Here is a 21,726-nt window from a genome sequence, read left to right as displayed (position 1 = left end):
CATGCGTAGACAACTATCAGATTTCAAGCTTTAGAAAAAAGTAGCTGCCCCACACTCAAATGTCGGTAGATTTGTAGAATTTTAGGTTAAGAAAGTTTTGGAGCAATCTCTCTAACTGCTGAAAAAGACAATCTTATGCACTGACTTTGTATGACAATCATCATGTTATTTCATGTTATAATGAGTCAGTGTTGTCAGTCATTTTCATGCAATTATGGATAAATATTGATTTATTGTTTATATTTTTTTCTAATTTTGTCATGATATTTTGCTCTTCACTCTGCATGGACGTGACATTATAACTTTTTGTTTTTGTTGATAAATTGACCTATTTTCATTCTGGTAGAAGAGAACTGAGGGTTATCATACCTTAATTAGCTATAGCCCGAGATGGAAACAAATAAAGTCTACTGGGCTATTGGCCGAGCCACTGTTTGGCTCATGAGATGCCACCTAGTCATAGTTTGTTGAACCGTAAGCAATGAGCAGTATCATATCCCCCTGGACAGGATGATGGTCCATCGAGAAACTTTGACTCGGTCTTCAAAGGGTTAAAAGTGAAAAGTACAAAGTCTAGATCACTGAAATAAAGTAATTAAAAAAGTGCGGAAATAGTATTTTCAAGAGTTTAGTTGAGTGGGGGAAGACCTCGTTGAGAGAGGTCAATTACGAGGAAATTCATTAAAGTTGTCACCTAATTGTGTGAGAACTGATTTAATCAACAACAGTCATGTGCTTGTTGATAAAAGAGTGAAATAATTTGATCTTTAATATCCGGAATAGCATTCGATAAAAAGTAATAATCGTGGTGATGAAAGTTGTTGGCGGATTTCCTGGAAGTGTCTGAAGGGCCGTTTCACGTGGAAACTTAAATTGAGCTCAAGTGTTAAAAAATCATAAAATGTCACCTCTGTGCAGAGTTTTGTTCATTTCGCTAACATTTTGCAATCATCTTGTTTGCGTCATTATGAATTTCTTACGCAGTTTTCCTATTTTGCCGCTGGTTTTCCTTTTATTGACACCCTTTTCCCGCGGATTGACATCTAACCCTCATTAGTGGAATCCCCGCCTTTATAACGGGGCAAATGGACTTGATGATCTTGGAGCCTGGTTTGTCAAGGTAGTAGATCACCTCAGTGGGTTATCTGTGCTACAGCACCTGCCTTATTGCTGAAATCAAGGGTTGATTCACAATCAGAGCTTTCCCTGGGAACAGCGGTTTCCTCCTACTTGACAGTTCCCAATACTCTCTCTGAGCTCAATATTCACTTTTTGAGCGACAATAACTGGGTGATTTTGATCAACCAACCAAATTTTGATATGAGAAAGTTCAAGCATTTCTTTACAAATAAGAACCATACCCGAAACGAAATTGACAGAGTACCCCCCCCCTCCCGTCCGTCATGGAAGGAAAACCAGCACTTTTCTTTGCATTCTCGTTCTTCCTTTCATCACTTCATCACTATAAGCTTACCAACCACAAGCCTTACTATCCGATCTCAGTCTGGCATAGTTACCACATCATTAAAGGCCTGTCTCCACATAAAGGTGATAACTGCTGATGTCGAGTGAGGTCTGATGTTCAAAACATGCTCTCATATGACCTTTAAACTCTGAAGGAAAGCGGTTTCTTCATTCAAGACACTGCAGACACGCATTTGATGGCGATGACAGCATCTTGGATTCTGAATTTTGAGAACGGGTTGAAAGGCTTTTGGGGTATTTTGCATTTTCATCCATAATTTTCATAGATCTGTGATCGTTTTGATAAATTGTTTGATTGACATCTGGGTGCGGTCAATATCAGTCTTGAAATAGAAATTACTCATTATCGTATAGTCTGTTATTAGAAATCACTAAAAAATCGTCGACGGATCATGATTTGTTTTTCTCCGGTAAAAAATCCATCATGGGAGATTTTCACAGCATAATCTGAAAATGATGCTTTTTTGACTCAACTTACAGTGTTTCCCATAAAAAGGTTCTTGATATAATCATGAGCTTAGCTTGTTTCAGCAAACTTAAGTGGCCTTGTATTGTAATCAAACATGATTCTGACCTCACCCAGATTCCATTGCTCACCTCGTTACAATTTCATGTTTTGAATGTTTAATCATAATATATATTGGTTACCATGGTAACTGCCAAGCGTAGACCTCTCCTGGCTTATAACGAGTCCTGACCATCCATCCGGACTCCCGTCACTCTGTCCTTGACCTTTGACCTTCCAATCCTACCTCCTCTCCCTCCCGCTTCCTCTCTCTGTCCCTCCGCTATGACATACTCCTCCAGCATGCTTCTCTGTTCCACATGATCCCAAATACATCAAAATAAACAAAACATGGTAAACAAGTCAAAGGGGAAAAAGTGACTTTTTGATTTTTGTCAGAAAAGTAGAATCTGCCTTTTTTGGCCAAAAAAGTAAAATCTGTCAATTTTTGTCAAAAATAGTAAAATCTGTAAAAAAAAAATTCCAAAAAAGGAAAAATCTGTAATTTTGGGCAAAAAAGTTAAATCTGTCAATTTTTGTCAAAAAAGTAAAATATTGAAATTTGCATGAAAATCTTTGATACAACAGCAGTTGATATAGAATTCTTATATTTGACTTTTATACTTCTTGGCCACAGAAACTATATGATGCGTCAGTTGACCTTGATTTTACCACACCATACGCTAACTTGAGAACACATCTATTCAATGAACGAAATACCTGCAAACTTCCCATGATGATAGTTGATAACGACTACTAATATTATTGGACCTGTGATTTTAAAACATGCAGCAGTATTAGTTAAAAGTAGTTAGTGTCGTTTTTGTCTTAGTATAATGGACGTTATGTAATCAATAGATATATTGTAGTGACATAGTGTTAGCTAGTAACTTTGCATAGAAATATAAATCAATTTATTTGGGGAAATAACTTCTAAAATAGTAATTCTAATGCGGGCAAAATTATTTGGCATTGTGTATAACTGCATTTCTATTTTAGTCATTGGATCCTAAAATAAGTTGCACTTCAAATTTAATTCAATTTGGTTGAGAATATTTAGTAAGATCTGAAAAAAATTGACAAGACTCACAATCTGTCCTAAATACTGATTTTGTTGATAATTTCGACCTTTTTGTTAAAAGTGGAACAGGTGTGCCAGCTTCCTGTCCTTCCTGCACGCTCCCCTCATAGATAAGACTCCGTACACCATCATTTCATACAGAGTGCAACATAATATGACGTTTGCAGTTTATAAACAAAAGATTGACCAGTTTTTTAACCCGTTTTTTGTGTAGTTCGTGCCTTCAGTGTTCTATGTCCTGTGCTTTTATAACTATGTCCCGTCTTCTAGGATTTTTTTATCTGTGTAGCAAAAAATGATTTCTTTCAAAACGCATCTTTGTAGTAAATAACTTGTTGCTTATTTCATATTTGGAAGTTTCAGCTATATTTTCAAAAAAATATATGTGTATTTATTTTTTTCAAAAGCTTTCGATTAATTTTGGAGCTGAAAATTTATAAATGTTGTTAAACTATCGGGAATTTGATATTGACCTAACCAGTTACAGAATATTGATTATATAATATGGTGTCATCTTCTACAACAGCAAAAAGTTTTTACTTGGAAGTTAGAAGTAACTTTTGAAGTTGGAAGTAACTCTAAAGTAATATGGTACATTTTTGGCAAGTAAAACAGTTGGACTAAACATTTTAAGTATCTGGTGACATTTTTGTGTCAAGGGTATTATGAGCCTGAGTGGGTTAACATGATCTTTGAAGCAAAACACAGCCATTGTTACTAAAAATAATGAGTGGATTTTATACCGTTACTAGCAATTGTCCAAGGTGTGAAGAACTGTTAGGATGAATCACCGGTCATTGTTTGGTAGAAGAATAGGCTTGTCGATTTCATAAACTTAGTGATTAGTAATTGGCCGTTTTGCCTGGGGTGATCCAGAAGATAATGGTCCTGAACCACCTCGGGGAAATTCTCGTTGTCTTCATGCTGCTGAAGTAATTATATCAGCAAACTTGATTTTTAGTTGACGGTAGGAAAGACAAAGATAATGATATGCAGACAGATTAGGTTGCCGGATAAAATGACCAATGTTTTTTTGCTTTGAAATCAGTTTGACTGAAAACGTTTCGTTTTGTTGTGTACAGTAGAAAGCTTTTAGACTTTAACCTATCTTTCTCAGCAATCATACATGGAGGGGGGGGGCTTGAACATTTTCATATTTTAAACTTTTCAATTTTTATTTTTCGAATAAAAAAGGACTTGTCATCTGCATTTGGACATTTAAATGGCAAAAAGTTACCAATAGTGTGACAAAATAGGTCATCACTCACTGGTGTATCTTATTTCTACTAAATAGTTTAAAAACGGAAATCATTTTGAAACTGGCAGGCTTGACATATTATTGTCACATGTGTTCAAATCGAAATCTTAAAATAATATTTTTTCATGTTTAAATATCCATCAAAATTCTTTTAGGCCTATTAAGTTAAAAGGTTCTGTTTAGTCTTTTTATTGTAAGATAATTGAAATAAGTAACACTTTTGGGAAATACTATGTTCATAGTTGCTTTAGTAGAAACAGCACCCCTTGTAAGTTATGTCCTTGTCCCTTGTCCGATCTGCACAAAATATTAACAAACACAAAAACTTTTCTCAACATAGAACACTGATGATTTTTTTTCCCTATGCAGCAACCGTATATAATTTGCATATTCATGAATACCTTATGAATATTCATACAAATTTACATATACAACTCTCAGCATGCTGCATGTTTTACTGTCTCACACAGGTCAATAAGTCGGCTTACGAAAACTGTCAAATTGGCGACACGCGATCACGCTCCAAAATGCTCCTCAAATGTGACAGACCTACACGACGGAAACAAAGCACAATTCTCATCATGCCTTTCTCTCCGATCCCCGATAGTCTTGAGTTTCCCATCGGAGAAAGCCAGTACTTCATCAGTAAGTTCTATAATCTCTTTTCAAAATGGCGGACAGAGTGCCGGGAGGTCGTTGGACATTTCATGGTTTTTGCGATGTTTGAAATTTTTCATATTTTGATGCATTCTTATTCATCTTTGTCATTCTAAAATTTGAATTTCCTTCCTTTTTCACCATTTCTCATCAATTCAAATTCTCTACACCAATCAAAACACTTTCCCTCTCCAACATTGGTGACATCTTGGCAACCACCCATGAATGACATGCATCAATTTCAGACAGCGCAACTCCATACTTGTCTACAGGACTACGCAAAGGTCAAGGTCAAAGGAGACAGGTCAAGGTCAAGTGCTGGTAACCATGACAACAGAATCTGTTGCATGGAAATCAAATAATGCGTGGTGCAGTCCTTTACAAATGGTACCACCCATATCACAAAATTGTATCTCCCAAATAATGGTGTCATCCAAATTGAAATGGTACCACCAAAACTCCTATGGAAACCTTGGTCCATATCATTATAATATTCTGGTTCAAAAACTCTCCCATTCTTTTCGACTGTCACCTTAAAACCAGCACTTGCCAATGGCGCGTTTCCATGGTAACCGAAGAACGACAAGGTATCTTTCAAATTTCTTAATTCTCGATCTGTCTGATTTTACAGGTTGAAAAAATTGAATACGATATGTGTATATTAGGCGGTTCGCGATCGGCGATATCTTCGTTACTAAGGTGTAGTAAACGCACGATAACTCACCCGAGACAGTATACTATGTTAATCGAGTCATTTCATGCCATCCCAGGTGCTTTAGAGTTTCAAGTAGGAAAAGAGTATTATTTTTTAAGTAAGTAACAACACAAGGTCTCATACGGAGCTGCCAAGTTCGGATAAGATGATCATACGTAATGGGTCCCTACTCAACCTGAAATGAAAGAATAGTGGTGTCAAAATCACTCCTGTTCAGTTCTTGCTGAAATCAATTTGAAAATAATGACTAATTTGATAATTACCTGTACAGGGGTTTAAGATTCATTAGATTGTTGCCTGCAAAATATTTTGAGGTTTTCAATAAGTCTGTGTTTTCGTATATTCTTGATTGGCTCTGTGAGACCAGGAAAGTTAAATGTTGTCCATGCATTGGGTTCTCCTGACCTTGAAGGACTTCAAGTCAGCGCTGCCGTCAGCAGAGATTGAATGTTGTCCATGCATTGGGTTCTCCTGACTTGAAGGACTTCAAGTCAGCGCTGCCGTCAGCAGAGATTGAATGTTGTCCATGCATTGGGTTCTCCTCACCTTGAAGGACTTCAAGTCAGCGCTGCCATCAGCAGAGATTAAATGTTGTCCATGCATTGGGTTCTCCTGACCTTGAAGGACTTCAAGTCAGCGCTACCGTCAGCAGAAATTGAAACAAATCAAAAGAAAAGATCATACGCATACCAAACTCACAACAGTCTCCGTTCATGAGCTTGTGGGACTGGATACAAAGTCTGGACAATTTGTTCCAACTTCTCTCACAGGTGGCGCTGATTTGAAGATGTCAAAGGAGGATTGTGCTGGGTTTGTTGGCCAGGTGATCGAAGGTGATCGAAGGTGATCAACGTGAAACTTGATCGCGTTGCAAAAGTCCGTGATTACAAGAAAAAGAAAACTTAACAAACAACCTAAGTATTACTTGGAAAATGATTATCTTGACTTGTTTTGTAGTGGTGAAGATAGAGTATGTAGTCCAACGTTCCTCATTTGATCTTTGACCTTTTTCAGCCACGTCTGTGGGTCCAAAAGAAGACATATATAACCGTAATCATGGTGCATGCAAGGAGAAAAATATGAAATTGATTATAAAAGTGATACCAGATTCATCCAGTAAGTATTTCTACACACTTCTATACCAAGACAATCCAAGATTGATTTTTTGTGCCGGCCACCAGATATGGCCGTCAAAGTGCACCCTGGGTCCATGTTATCTTGGCCAATCACATTATGAAGCTCTTAGCTGATTATGTCGTATCTGATCAGGTGACGAACCCTGATAATAGCGCTCTCATATAAAAAGGATTTGTGATCTTCTTGTTGTTATTTTGGGGGTGAAAAAATCTGAAAAACCTGAGGTGATCGTAATCTTAAAAAGACGCCAAGGTGCATTATGGGTGATCGTTCGTGCCTGCCATGTCATGTGACATGATGGGCATGCTGATTGGTCTAGAGATGATTGCTCAGTTCAACAGCATGTCCGATGTTTCATATGCCCGGTAAGACCTACTCGGGCGTTGGAACGAGAAAACGTTTGTAAACTAAGCACCATGTTTAATGATGATTGATTATATTGCTCCATTTTCCTATTTCAGCCACAAAACCACATATCTCGAATAAAGCTACGATAAAGTCAAAAACGACCACAACAACAGAAGCCGATTGGTCTAATCTCATAGATAGCACGTTTCCAACAAAAGAACCTCCACGATCAACGCCGAAGATGGTGGATAAAACGGACAAATATAAGCCAGATCGTAAGTCAGAGTCGGTTTTATTTGTGACTTGGTTGTAGAATGGAGAGTTGCACAGCATACAGTGTGTACAAGAGGTGTACAGGATTGAATGTCAACTCTACCTATTAAAGGAAATGAGCTAATTGTCTTTCACACTTTGAAACTAGAAACTGAAATGAAATCCATACCTCTTGTCCAGATTAGTCCGGATCTGCTGGGCTCTGCTTGTTGGCTTAGTTAGCTCAAAGTCTTACCATACGGACTGCTAATCTAAAATCTTATCTTCCTGCCCTTCTCCAAAAGGAACTCACTTTGCTAAAGTGTATCTAGGGCTAATAGATATTCTCTCGGAAAGCTATTTAGTTTTTACCAGAGGAAACATTGAGCTGCTGTAACTTTAGCTATGACAGGTGGGGTGTTGAACGCAGTTGATGTCAGGCTGAGTTGGTGAATCATTGTGTACAGTTTCTTAACCAGATACAGCAGCATTGGTAGCCAACTTAAGCTTGAGTAGTTTTGAAGTTGACTTCATCAAATGTTTGACAAAATCTCCAAGCATTTGTAACAGATGAGAAGGCGTAATGTATGTGATTATCCACCAAGTTAGTATGGTGTCAAAGCGAGTGCAGGATCACTTTCTCTTGAGTATCTGATCTGTGTTCATTAGCGCACGAGGTGTCAGTTACGACTTCCTGCAGTACGCTCGCGAAAATGATCCGATGTTAGCGCCTACCTCCTGTGCCACAATGGCGGACAAATAATAGCGTATTCTTCCTCAGAAATGTAACACGAGCTAAATCGTACTCAGGGTAATTCTCATCCCATTTTCGCAAAATATTAAAAAAGGTTGGGGGGGGGGGCAAGGGTGTTTTCTTAGCTGAAATTAGGATAATGAATGTTTGAAACATTTCCTATAAAGAAGGAAACAGTGTCGATTTCAGTTCCAACTCCACTCAACAGCCATTGTGGGCTTGTCCGTCCACCGATCTGCCCCCTTGAAAGGTTGAGGTGTTACCAGCGTTTGCCAACTACACTCATTAAAAGCCCTCCATACCTTGATGAGTAAAGCTAATTAGAGTTAATCAGAGGCGGCGGGCTGATATCTTTCTCTGTCTGAAGAAACCGTCAGGTGTAATCAAGATAGATAACACTGATGGGCCGCTGATGAGTTTTGAGAAATAGGGACGATACGTTTCCGTATTTTGACACCAGGGTTGATTTTGTACCTGATGGGTGGTGCAGAACTCCCAGGGCAAATTGAAAAGAACTGTATAAATAGTATAATAACTCATAGTGCAGGAATTTGAAAAAAAGCTTAAGTAAATTGAACTAATTTTTAAAGCAATTGGTAATTATTTTCCTGATTGAGAAGTAAATTGCTGTTTAACAACGAAAATTGCTGTGGGAACTGCACTGATATTTAGCTTTATCATCTAAGAAGTTTTAAAAGTTAACATTTTGTTTTCCCTGCGATGAAATGACTGCAACTTTTCTTCTTTTCAGCAGTGAATGGCAACGAAGTCCCACACCAGGCCCAGATCGGGGCAGCATCACACGGAGAAGAAAGACTTTCAAATATTCTACTTATGTGCTCATTAATATTCGGACTACTTTCGTGGCTGCGGACATTACACAGATAGTGTTAAGTGTGGACACTAGAGGGAGCACGGGTGAATCCAGGGGAGTGAAAGTGATGAAATAAACTAAAGATGAATTTTTTGTAGAAAAACATGCTGAGAAAAAAAAAATTGTAAAAAGTCAACTTAATGAGAAAAGCAAGAAAAACTGACATTATGAGAAGCATATTAGTTACTCTGAGCAAATGTAAACATACCTGGACATATATTTAGATACTTCTCTAATTATTTCCGTATTGAGCTCCAGTTTTCTCACAAAAAACACTCAAACAGATAATTTGAAGCGTTTTCGAGTGATTATTTCATCGCGCGTTCTTACAACTCTGGATTCACCTCTGTATTTTTTATCATTGGTGCATTAAATTAAGATTGAGGCTGTAAATATTCTTGTCTATATCGTCTAATTATTACTGTTCATGTTAATAATAGGTGGCGCTAGTGTGCCACCAGTTAAAAATGGTATTCAATCGATCATAAATTCATCATTCGTCATGACATAAATGTTCTGTGATTAAACTCGATGTCGCGTTTAGGCCACATCCCAGCTTGACAATTCATCACTAGAGGGCTCTTTCGGGCGGAAACGTTGATTCATAATGGATGCGGATGTTCTTACGGATGTGGAAAGAAAGGGAACATTTCAACAGATGTCTAGTCAGAATTTCGTGAAACTTCACCTGAAGACGTGGGTTTACTTTCGTTTAGTCGGCGAGAAATTTTCCTCAAGAATGTCTCGATTTTCATGCCTGTTTGAAAAATGATAACCGTTAGGAGTCCATTTCAGCCTCATTTTCATGGAGTTTTATGTACATTTCAGTACAAATCAGTACATTTATGTGTATAAAACTCTGGTGGGGTTGTGGACTTATTTTGTTTTCACGGGATATAGAATATCATGTCAGCAGGTTGTCGGTGTTTATGAAACAATTGTGGCCCTAAACGGATCTTACAGCAAACCTTGAGTCATCCTCTACTGTTGGTTTAAACTTCATAATTAGTTGACATCTGCTAACATAAGGTTCATTTCACGAGAAAGGGGGGGATTTTTGCATCTGGTGAGAAATTTATCTATTCGGCAAAGAAAAACAAAAATGACAAACCGACAGATTGCTATTTTTGTACTTTCCTGGTAAGCTGATGTTGTGCTTGTAGACTCGGTCGAAGTGTCGTGAAACTTTAAAGTTGCCATGTCAGAATATAGGGGTCACTCTGTGTCGTCCGCATTGAAAGCTCCATAATCACAGTTTGAGACTGTAGGGGTCGTTAGCGATTGATCTGCATTTATATGTCTGTACATATTCAGCTCTGTGCGTTATTTATAGAGAATAGCAGGTGACAATTTAGCTTGAATGTGTAATTTTTCGATATGATTTGTTTTGTCTCAAAGTCGTGAAAAGATGGAATGAGTTATGGATTAACGTTCCATGTAATATCATGGCACACAAAAACAGGTCATGTGAGGGTTAAAGGGGGATTATTGACAGGAGCTAGGGGGTTAAAGTGACAGCCTCCAGGCAGCTTATGTGCACAGTAAGGAACTTGGTATTGTTTGACTGGGTGCCTGATATTCTTACAAGAAACATCTTTTTGGCTAGACCATTCTATACACCTTTCAATGGAAGGATACTTCATCCATTTTACTAAACACAGGTGAACAGTTGACAGAGCTCTGAACATGTTTTGGCTGGGTAGTGCCTCAAACCAGGGTTTTAACATCCTCCTATAACAGGCCTTTTGACCAGGCACGTCTCTTAATACACTTTGTGTAACGAGAAATCCAACAGCCTTTGATGGGAGGATGGGTTGAGACAAGGCTTTGATGAAGCCGGGTTCAGATTCAAGAACGTTTGTAGAGGACGCATCTGATGTATCATCTGCATTTCATTCGCTAGGAGGCGCCAGTCCTGATAGTTTTGGGCGTCTCCTAACTTTTGAATGTGACAATCTGAGAGTTGCTAATAGCGTTTTTAGCAATATAGGTGTAGTATGCCTTGTACATGAATGCAGTGTGACATTTCGAAGCAGTATTTTCATGTTAACGAATCGTTCTAACATCTGTCCTGTGGACGTGATCTTCATGTTGTAATGACCCTTCCATCGTCAACATCAATTTCGATGTGACTTTCATCATTTTCACTCCGACCTGCAAAAATATTGTACACTTTGTATGTGGTCAACAGTGAAGTTCATGACTGGTAACTGTTGGACAGCACTGTAAGTTCATACAGTTAGTCACAGAAAACTAATCACAAACATTCGAAGGTTGGAGTGGAAATGACAATAGCTTCATTTGATCAGGTATCGATGTGTTAGCATTGCTAACCTAAAAATCGTCAACGTCAGTTTGTTGTATATATTGTAATTTGAAAACTGGTTAATTCTGAAATTGAGCAAGACGGTAATGAAAATGAACAATTTCACCATAATTCCAGAATTGTAAATTTCCAAAATACATAAGTTATTATCATAAATATATTCATATATTCCACTCTGTTTTGTATATAAGCTCTTAGAACAGTATTTGAGAACATTTTATAATGAACATATGTTTTCGTTAGGAATAATTGTTTTAATTACTTGTCACATGATCAGACTAAGTAAGCTCCCTTTAACGCTCACCCTGTATTTTCATGAATCGCTTTAACATGTCAATGGTCATCTCATGTAATAGTCCCTTTAATTATTAACCCTTTGAGGAGGGTGAAACTCTTAAAGGGACCACCCAAGCAGCAAACAGGCCGATTATCACCCTATGGTTGCATTTTGCTGCATTTAGTCTGAAAATTTGTGAATCGTTTAAAAATCTGCATAAATCGAACAATTGCTTTCCATGTCATTTGTAAACTAGATCATTTGAAGAGTTGTGCAATTTCTGCTTTGCTTTTCTGGCGGGAGGGGGTTAATCTGTATATATTCATATATATATTCTATTTCAAATTACATTGATTGGACAAAGCTAAACATTCTGTACACAGAATGTACATGAGTTTCAATCAAAGTAAGTTGGAATAAGGTTTAGTGTAAGTTTGTATCATGTCTGTTTAGTGATGGGAAGAGCATGACAACATTGTCTAAAATCAGTGAAGATGTATTTCACTCTAATTTGATGACCTGTCACCCCTCTCAAACCGTAATGGGCTGGTCCATGTATTGCTTATGTGGTAGTTTGAATGAGTTCATTACGGATTTTGGGGTATGGTGAATTATCTCCATGGGTTATGTTCACCCTTATCTAACCATAATGGTCTGGTCCTTGTATTGCTGATGTAATGTGTTGGGTAAGTCCATTTTGGCTATGAGGGTAAGGTTAATTATCTCCATGGGTTGTGTTCAGGGGAATTATTATACTTCTTGGTGCTTTCTTTACAGGGTGTTTAAAAAAAGACGCATGTATGTGAATCTTTCATGTGCAAGATAGTTTGTGTGTTTTCATCTCTGAACTCTGTACAACCTGCCTTTGTTATAACACGGTTAGTACAACCTGCCTTTGTTATAACACGGTTAGTACAACCTGCCTTTGTTATAACATGGTTAGTACAACCTGCCTTTGTTATAACACGGTTAGTACAACCTGCCTTTGTTATAACACGGTTAGTACAACCTGCCTTTGTTATAACACGGTTAGTACAACCTGCCTTTGTTATAACACGGTTAGTAACCAGTGGTGAGGAAATGTGACAGATTTCATACCGTTAAAACCTTTACTCGTGTAACAAAATCATTTTGCGCTTCATCCAAAAAACATTTAGGATACCAAAATTATTTAATATCACCCGAATCTCTGAACTGTATGGAAATCTGTCATATTTCATGTTCCTTCACTGGTTTGATTCAACTTTCCTTTTAACAAACCATAAATGTATAACTCCATAAATGGATGACTCTGTTGAAGGAGTTGGCCCTTGATGGTGTTTTCTCTTTATGATTTCACTGATAACAAGAATAAAATCATTCTTGGTGTGAATTTTGTGTGATTAATCCAATGAACACTTCTAATTACAATGATTATACTAAATCACTGATGATTTTAGCTCAGTTTTTGTACCAATTTTATCTATTTTGCATACTCGCCCTTTTGAATCAGCACCTCATTTAACGAGGGTATCCCTCACTCCGAGGTAGCATTTCCTGGAAATGTCCTCCCTTTCCCCGAGGTCTTCTCACTGACCAACAGAAAAATGTTTAAATGTTATATACCTGGAAAATTCTTACATTACTGATACAATAAAATAAATGGAGTGAATTCAAGTCTTTGCAAATTTGGTGAGGAGGGGGGAGCTGATTCTCCAGGGTGACTGGGACACCTTCCTCTAAAATGCGACCATGCATAGTTTTACGTGATTCAAACAGGGGAAGAGTAATACTTTGTAATGATGTAAGATTGCAAGACGATATTGATATATTTGTTCTTTGTGTTCAATTGTACAAATAGGTCCAGATTAGCGATGTGCCTTTTGCGCCATTTTGAAAGCTTTAATATTGCATGGTATAATCAAACTCTCTAAGGCATATTGCTTTCATCATTCTGACATTAACCCTCCATGGCCGCTTTGTGGTATTTGTTGTCAGACTTCTGTTGCTGCCCGTATTCTTCTGGTTTTTGCAATAAATTAAATTTCCTCCACAAAATTTCCTCGGTTTTATCTCAGCAAAATTGTCTAAAGCTCCATTAGGGTTTAATTAGCGGTAATATTTTCTGTGCAATATTTGATACCCATGACGTCAGATCACGTGACCCATGAGGTCAGATCACGTGAGCAGGCCACAGTGCAGTTGCATCTTGTGAAATAATCATCCAATCATCTTTCGTGTAACACACTTATAGTATTAGGACAACTTCCTCGATAATGTTAATAATTTCATGCACAGAGTTTAAGCCCTATGATTGAGTCTACAAATTAAATTGTGCCTGTGGTGTAATTTTGATACTGTACACTTCTATTTTTCGAGAAATTGTTCCTTATTTGAACTAATTTCTCCATAACAAACGAGACACTTTCCTGCAGCGACATACACTATATGATGTGGAAGAGTTGGCTGGTTGGTTGTCCTGGCTTATCCTCTGTATCGAGTAACGGCTTGGATACGTGTACAAATGTATCTGGTTCCAATAACAACATGTAACTGTAGTGCTTTATCTACCATACTGGTCAGCAGTAACATCCCCTTTCATGCCTGACTCTGCACTCTAGACAGGGCATGTAGACTGTTTTAAAAGCACATCTTGTGAGTTGGTATCAAGAGCCAAAGATATTATGTTAGAGGGACAACTTTGGCATGTGATGTGTTGGTTTTTCATTTGAAAGTGGTTTCCAGTTTGGCCGTGACTTCTTGGGCTCACCTGAAATAAACAAGCCATGTCAAAACCACTCGCAACACTAGCAATCATTTATAAGGTGTCGTCTTCAGTGTTGCTTGTGGTGGCCCATGGTGGCAGGCAGGAGTATTATCCTCCTAAATATCATGCCCAAATTGTCCCTTTAAGCCTTGTGTTAACATGGAATCTTTGATTGGATCCAATCTGGTTTACGATAATCATAATAGAATCCATGATGGGCCTATCAATGACTCCAAAACCTTCCCCAGTGTACCAACAACATCTTCAGCCAAGTTGGTCGTTTTCACTTGTACATTTGGTCCAATATGCTGCACTGTATGTTCACTTGATCTTGCCCAACTTAAGGTGGTTTGGACCTCGTTGCGATTAAGCAATGAGCTATCATCAATGTGTTGTATATCTTACAAAGGTGGGCTAATTTTATATGAACATTTTGTAAAAAATTGTCGAGGTGTAAATGATTTCAGCTGTTTGAATAAAGAGGCTTAATTATAGTAAATGGATAAACACCGGCTTCTCTTCTTACTGTTAACAAGGTCTGCTCAATCCACCTTCTACTCCAGAGGCCGAAGCCATCGTCTCACCTTTATACAGGATGTCTCCAAAAAGTCTCTGAAGGGCCAGACTCAAAGACATCATCACAACCTTGCTTTGTCTGACCTGGTTGTCACATTTGCCATACAGGATGTATCAAAAAAATACGCTTTGAGGGTCAGGCACAGACATGGTCACAACCGCAGCTCCGTCACTCAGACATCATATGCTATATTCCTTGCTATATAAATGTACAGCGTGATTCAGAAAAGGACACGCCATGGGTGAGACTACCAAGCCAGGATGACCCATCTTCTCACAAGCCATGGGTGAGATTAGCCATGGCCAGGATGACCCTTCACAGAAAAACAAGACATTTTTCACATTAATGCTATATTTTACAACTTAAAATGCAAAGAAGATGTTACAAATAATGCTTGGGTAAAAGTGTCAAACTTGTCTATTATAACATGGCTTCTCTAAAAACAAAGGTGTCCGTCACAGAATCTGTAATGACGGATATGATCATGGCCTGTCAAAGAATCTACGACGATCGTCATAGGTTCTACGACCCAGTGCTAGTGAGGCAATGACAAACCTACCTTTAGTAGGCTACTTGTTCCCTATTCCCTATTCTTGAGTCTCCTTATTTCCGATTCTCAATTACTTATTGCCAATTCGGATGGATCCTTGGATGAGTTTAGAAGCAGATTAAGCCCTTACACGGAGAATCAAGAATCGGGAATAGGTACTTTAGATGAAAATTGGGAACTAGAAATGGGGAATCAGAAAGTAACCTCAAGCTCGTCAGGAATAATTACAACTCTAACTCTAATGGAAACACTCAGACCAATTAGCTAAACTAACATGACACTATTGGAGGGCTCATACTGACATAGACTTCTGTCCAATCAATCATCAATGACCATAAAATCTAAAACATGCAAACATTTTAAATCCACTTGTACAAGAGCAATATGAATCTCTACCATCTATATGAAAATCACACTGTTGATTGGTCTAAGTTATTGAGATCACGTGCGCAAACCAACTAGTCATTTATAAATTGGAAAGGATACTTTCAAACTTATTAAGGAGACCAACATTCTCATACAATATTGCTTATCAAAGCTTACTGGTAAAATAAACCCTCCCGAGTCTAGCCATCACCCCAGTGCACAACTGATAATGATAGGGAGGGCTTTCTCTGCAGGCATCATTGGGTACAATCCACAATCAGTACAGAAAACAATGTTGGAACACGACTCCATCAACAAGGGTCTCATCTAAAACAGGGCTGTGCGAAGATAAACTACTTAGTAGGGTAGATATTTGACCAGTCAGCTTTTACACATGGACAGATGGAACCACTTTACTGTTTTAAAGCCATTACGTTTTACATGTATAAAGCCATTACGTTTTACATGTATAAAGCCATTACGTTTTACATGTATAAAGTCATTACGTTTTACATGTATAAAGTCATTACGTTTTCCATGTATAAAGACAATATTCACAGATGTCACTTGATCCACAAAGTTAACTGGATGTTGGATATTCATTATCAATTAAGCAACGATACAGGAATGAAAATGAAAGATGATACAAATGCATGATAAATTTTGAAAAATATACAAAAAAACAATGAAAGGTGAAACAGATATATTTCCGATGTGATGAATGACATTTCCTCAATGGTTCCAAAACACTCACTGACTTGTCGAGACGAGGATTTCAACCTGCCAATGCTCTACTCTCTAGATCACTTGAATGACGCAATACGCAAGATGAGGCATTTTTCAAACAGAGCGCAGCATCATCCTTGTACTAACTGTGACCTACAATGCATCACATGTACATCACAACAACCACAACAAAATAATGGGAAATGTTGTCATATTTCACCAGCGAGTGTACATGCCTGTACAACCATTAGCCATTATGGCATGCAAGAGAAACAACATTTGTCATATAAAGTCTGATGATTACAACAAAACTTACATTATTATCTTCGGTTTTTCAGACAACATCTTGTGGTGAGGATCATTTCACATAAGATCTCACAGGTGAATAGTTTGAAAATCGATGTACCTCAAATTTTCATCTGTATTCGACAAGACTTCACCAGGAAAAGTCTTCATCGTCTTTGCTGATTGTTGATGTTGGTGATGTTATCCAGATGTTGCCTAGGAATGCACTTATTCAAAGCATGCAAAAGTTGAGTCGAAAGAGACATCACGGAAAATTTGAAGAACATTGACTTTCAAACTAGAACTTCTGACCAAGAAAATCCACCAATCCAAAAATGTGCGTTCACAGGAAACAGATCACTAAATCCTAACTCTCCTTGGATTTACTCCTCGAGCGAGACCGACTCTTGCTACGAGACATGCCATTCGCTGCCCCCGCGGGAGACGGCTCACGACTTTTCGATCTCGACTTAGCATCGCGTTCGACAGATTTCGACTTGGAACGACGCTCTATAGATTTAGACTTTGACCTTGACCTCGATTTCAATTTAGCAGGTGATCTTGACCTTGATTTTGACCTTGAATGTGACCTACGGCTCGATTTCTTTGACGATCTCTTCCTGTGGGACCTGCTACGTGAACGCGACCTTGACCTGGACCTAGAGCGACTACGACGCCTCCTGTGTCCACGGGAACGAGACCGACTCCTCCTGCGCCTTCGAGGTGGTGATCTGTAGCTTCGACGGCGTGATGACCCAGCCTGCAAGGAGAGAACATCTTGAAGTCGACCAAGGACTGATAACAACTACTCATGCAAGTACACGTAATATTGATTTTGCTATTATTGTTAGGAGAACCATTAAAACAGGCTAACATACCAATTGAGGTTATTGTCTCCCTTTAAGACCGACTAAAGACTACAGTTTTTCACTTAAATGAGGCTTGGCTTTTCCTGGCACCCGGTATTCAAGAAATGAGCTACGTCACATTCTAAGCCAGTCTTAAAGTGTGACGTTGTCATTGTTGTGTGGAATCCAGCATCACCTATTGGGATATTTCACTCACCATGGACCTCCGTGGGCTGCCCTTGGCCCACTCCACGATGATCGCTGAGCCACACAAGTCCCGCCCATTCTCATACCTCACCGCATCCTAACAAAAGAAACGCAACATGTTTTAACACCGAACAAGGAGAGTGCTTCAATTCAATGGCTGGAGTCTGAAATTTAGCAGTTCTGAGCTTTCTCAGCTTGGTTTTGGTGCAGTGAACAGTTTGGTTTGAAAATACCTATTTTATAAGTCGCTGCCGTAATATAAGATCTCCAAAAAGATTTGGACTGCTACAATCCTACTCCAATCAGCCAACTGAAGCTATTCATTTCTATCCTGGGAACTCCTCACTAGGGGAACGAGCTTCATGAATTTGGACTATTTACAAACGGGCGCTACAGATCAGGTTACAGTGTAGATTCATCCACGCTACTGCTTTTTTCAGTTCTAAGGCGATTATTTCCCGAGACAGCAGTCCAGTTAGAGAACTTAGCAGTTTGGGCATCTCCATAAAGAAGCAAATATTGCACCGTTTTCTTGTTGTCGCATATTCTAAATTCTAAATAGAGCAGGCTTCTCAAATGGTCTTCTGCCGATCGGAGAATGATTCCAGAAAGACCAAGGTGCATCCTTTCAATCGTACTTGATATCGCCACAAAATTGATTTGACCTTTGGATGTGGGTTATTTGAGATGGTTGTAGCTATGCAGTGACAATTACATTTCGATTATTTCGTGTAGCGTGCAGACATTTTTACTAGAGGCACTGTCAACGATGTTTTATTCTAAGGGTTGGCATACAATCAAGCTTCGAGTGTGGAAGTGACTGAGATTCCTACCGCCTTCAGCAGAGAGACGTTCAATCATATCACACATAACCAACCAATGACAACTCAAATATAGCTGATAGTGATTTTCTGATAATCAATACTTTCTTTTTTCTATAAAGACATTTTCCTTACTTATTTTTTGTACTTGTGGATAACTACGAGCATAAACATGTGAACAAGGCATGTTTGCCTTAATATGTTTGCGATTAGCTGCATACCAATTATACCCTGGTAAACCTATCTCACTTTGACAAAAAGATTTTCCTAACTTTTATATTCATGAATTGATTTTAATCATGAAAGACCTCACAGAAAGTTTCGATCGAGCTACACAGCATTGCTAATGCTTCCATACACCACATCACAGGAGACAAGAAGAAAAGTCTATAGCTCGGACATACTAGAACCCATGCTTGTTGTAAGGTGGCGTAACCTGTCTGGTTTCATGGCCAGGTGGGCGATGGCGCTGGTCGGCCACGGAGCTTGTGGATGACCTGGTAATGGTCGGGTTGGACATGGTCACATGATCATGGCATGGTCGGGAGGCGGACTGGATAGGGTTGGCAATGGTTGGCGTGACGTGGACACGTCATGGATGGTTGGGCATGGTGTGGCCAGACTGTGGGTTATTTTCAAATATTATATATCATGTAACGAAGGAGAAATAACAGTATTAATCCAGCTGAACTACAAAATACTGGACTTTATCATGTGGGTGAAACGAGTTCAAACAGACATGCGGCAGAGATAGAGAAATTAACATAAACAACTCGGTTATTTTGAGGGAAAAAATGCGCCATTCAGAGACTTTTGTGAGGTTGCTCCAAACTTTTGATCGTCCAGGACGTACAAATTTACATGTACAATATAGGAAGCACAGAGATACTGTATAGACACTATTCAGCTGGTGTGTCTGTTTCACATCAGTTACGTAATATAGGTGTTTTGTGAAGGTGCCCTTCGACGAGCTAAATAGTGTCTGCACAGCATTTAAAGGATGGACATGTTCAGTATTACACACTAAACAAATGGTTGTGAACACACAGACATAATTCACCGCTCAAAGTCTTGATTTTCCAATTTAAAGGCTTTCGCTTCATTACTGTGAACCCAGATATGTTTGAGTGCCTTCTATTTTCACATTTACAGAAAAATGTGAAAATACACGGCCGTAAAAATTAAAAGTCTGCCAAAGTTGCAATTTCACTAACTAATACATGGTTTCTTCGTGGAGGGGTTAATGTATTGATTCAGTCGATTGACCAACCACAGCTCTTTTCAACTCTAAAATAATAGGAGTTAATATATTAAATACTGCACTTTTTGCGCTTACAAATTTAGTGAATCTGCAGTGATCAATGGGCAACTGTTTCCATCACGTCATAATCTATGATGGTCCATGTTACATGTAGAATCAATGCTGATTCTACAAACTCTGTTTCACATGGCATCACCCATCAGACACTATGACAAGTCATCATACATGTACATTCCATCATGATCATTCAGAAACATTTGCCTCTTTTCAGACACCAAAAGCAGTGAGGGTAAGTTTAAGCAATTAATGAGATACTCGGGTCAAACTCTCAAGATCTCAGTTCGTCACAGATTGACGTGGGAGTCTGATCAATTATGAACATTTTTAACATACACTCCACATTTTCTAAGTCACTAAAGTGGTTGATGTCCAAGCAGAACAATGTTAAGGCTGTTCCTGTGGACTAAGCAATGAAAAAGTAAATGGTTCCAAGGAATAGGTTTAGAATGTCTCTCTTGGGCTGGTATAATTCCCGGTCGAGAAAGAGCTAATAATTACTAAATGAACCAAGTTACTTGCTCCTGATGGAATTTAATTTTTTTTTGCATAAATGAGATCTTGATCATTTGGCATGAGTACCACATACTGGAAAAAAAGTTTTAGATTAACATTTTGAAAATGCTGTGTCTCTCAAATGCACGATACATACCTCTGCATCCCTCGGGTCATCGTAGTCCACAAACGCGTACGCTAAAATGAAATGAGAATTGATTAGAAAAACAGATGGCCAAGACAGAAAACTAGGTGAAGTCCAACATACGTCGTGAGGTATTGTCATGGTCACAAACACCATTTCCTTCATTGTTTTGAATACTTTGAGTTGGCAATTTTACAGTTGATTTAGTTTTTGTTCTTTCTAAGTCTTCCCATACAGTTTGAGGTTGATGCTGGAAAACTCTTCTTATTATCAACACCCTCAGTTGAGACTCAGACTGCGGCCATCAAAGGAAGGATCATCCAGTCAGGGTACAGGCTAGGTATGAACTGTCTTCCTGCACCCTGCAGTCCAACTGTCCATATCAAACGGAGCCAGAGGTCGACGTCATTCATACTCACCCATCTCGGCACCTGAAAACAGAATCAAGGTTCACTTTTTAGATATTCAAGGTAAATTAAGCCACTTTGAGATATATACAATTACTGGATGATTGAGCTAAGCCATACTGTATAGTGTAGAACTAAAACGAAGGTAATGGAAGCCGACTGGTCGTCCGATAAAACGTATCGCAGTGCTTGGCACGTCCGACAACGGATGTTTAAAAAATTCGGGCTATTTTTCTTGCACGTATTTACAATAACTTCTTGATGATTCAGACATATTTTTGCATCCTATGCGTACCATACTTAATGTCACATCGGTTCACTCTTCCATATGGTTCAAAAACGTCCTCTAAGTCTCTTGTTCGGGTAGTTTTGGACAATCGTCCGATGAAAAGGCCACATCCGTGTCGTCGCGACATTTTTGGGAAGTGCCCGGATATTCCAATGTTGCGCAAAAATAAAAATCGATTGTACACAAATGTACGCCGGGATGCACTCGGGAAATTTAAGGGATTCTGTTTGTGCGCGAGACTAAATTGGATGTTTGTTTGTTGATTTAAAACTATGAT

At 38.6% G+C, this 21,726-nt stretch overlaps 2 protein-coding genes across 4 annotated transcripts in view; one reads left to right on the top strand and one right to left on the bottom strand.

Annotated features, from left to right (window-relative positions):
• LOC135492199 (ephrin-4-like) overlaps positions 1-14,922 on the top strand; it is a 101,733-nt gene extending 86,811 nt beyond the window's left edge. The window contains exons 3-6 of one of the 3 annotated variants that reach the window (XM_064778483.1): positions 5,618-5,798; positions 6,716-6,817; positions 7,300-7,461; positions 8,947-14,922. In XM_064778483.1, the coding sequence (XP_064634553.1) occupies positions 5,618-5,798; positions 6,716-6,817; positions 7,300-7,461; positions 8,947-9,080 (579 nt within the window). In that variant the 3' untranslated portion in view covers positions 9,081-14,922. Of the gene's footprint in view, positions 1-4,799; positions 4,975-5,617; positions 5,799-6,715; positions 6,818-7,299; positions 7,462-8,943 lie in introns of all 3 variants that reach the window. The other 2 variants (XM_064778482.1, XM_064778484.1) reach the window with 2 other exon arrangements.
• Positions 14,923-15,331: 409 nt separating this feature from the next.
• Positions 15,332-21,576, bottom strand: LOC135492173 (probable splicing factor, arginine/serine-rich 5). Its single transcript, XM_064778420.1, has 5 exons — positions 21,456-21,576; positions 21,173-21,184; positions 20,766-20,806; positions 17,985-18,071; positions 15,332-17,679 (listed from the first exon to the last, which is right to left on the bottom strand). The coding sequence occupies exons 1-5, from the start codon at positions 21,574-21,576 to the stop codon at positions 17,287-17,289; spliced, it is 654 nt and encodes a 217-aa protein (XP_064634490.1). The 3' UTR covers positions 15,332-17,286.
• Positions 21,577-21,726: the final 150 nt, after the last annotated feature.

Source organism: Lineus longissimus, chromosome 8, assembly GCF_910592395.1.
Source record: "Lineus longissimus chromosome 8, tnLinLong1.2, whole genome shotgun sequence".
NCBI classification, from domain to species: Eukaryota; Metazoa; Nemertea; class Pilidiophora; order Heteronemertea; family Lineidae; genus Lineus; species Lineus longissimus.
This window is presented reverse-complemented; position numbering and strand designations above follow the sequence as displayed.

What these genes read in the sequence shown, in the direction of transcription:
- LOC135492173 (XM_064778420.1), bottom strand. Translation starts at nt 21,576, where the DNA reads ATGTCGCGACGACACGGATGTGGCCTTTTCATCGGACGATTGTCCAAA. An exon ending in ATGACCCGAGGGATGCAGAG is followed by an intron (nt 18,072 to 20,765) that starts GTATGTATCGTG and finishes TTCTTTTGTTAG; the next exon opens with GATGCGGTGAGGTATGAGAA. An exon ending in GCAGCCCACGGAGGTCCATG is followed by an intron (nt 17,680 to 17,984) that starts GTGAGTGAAATA and finishes CTCTCCTTGCAG; the next exon opens with GCTGGGTCATCACGCCGTCG.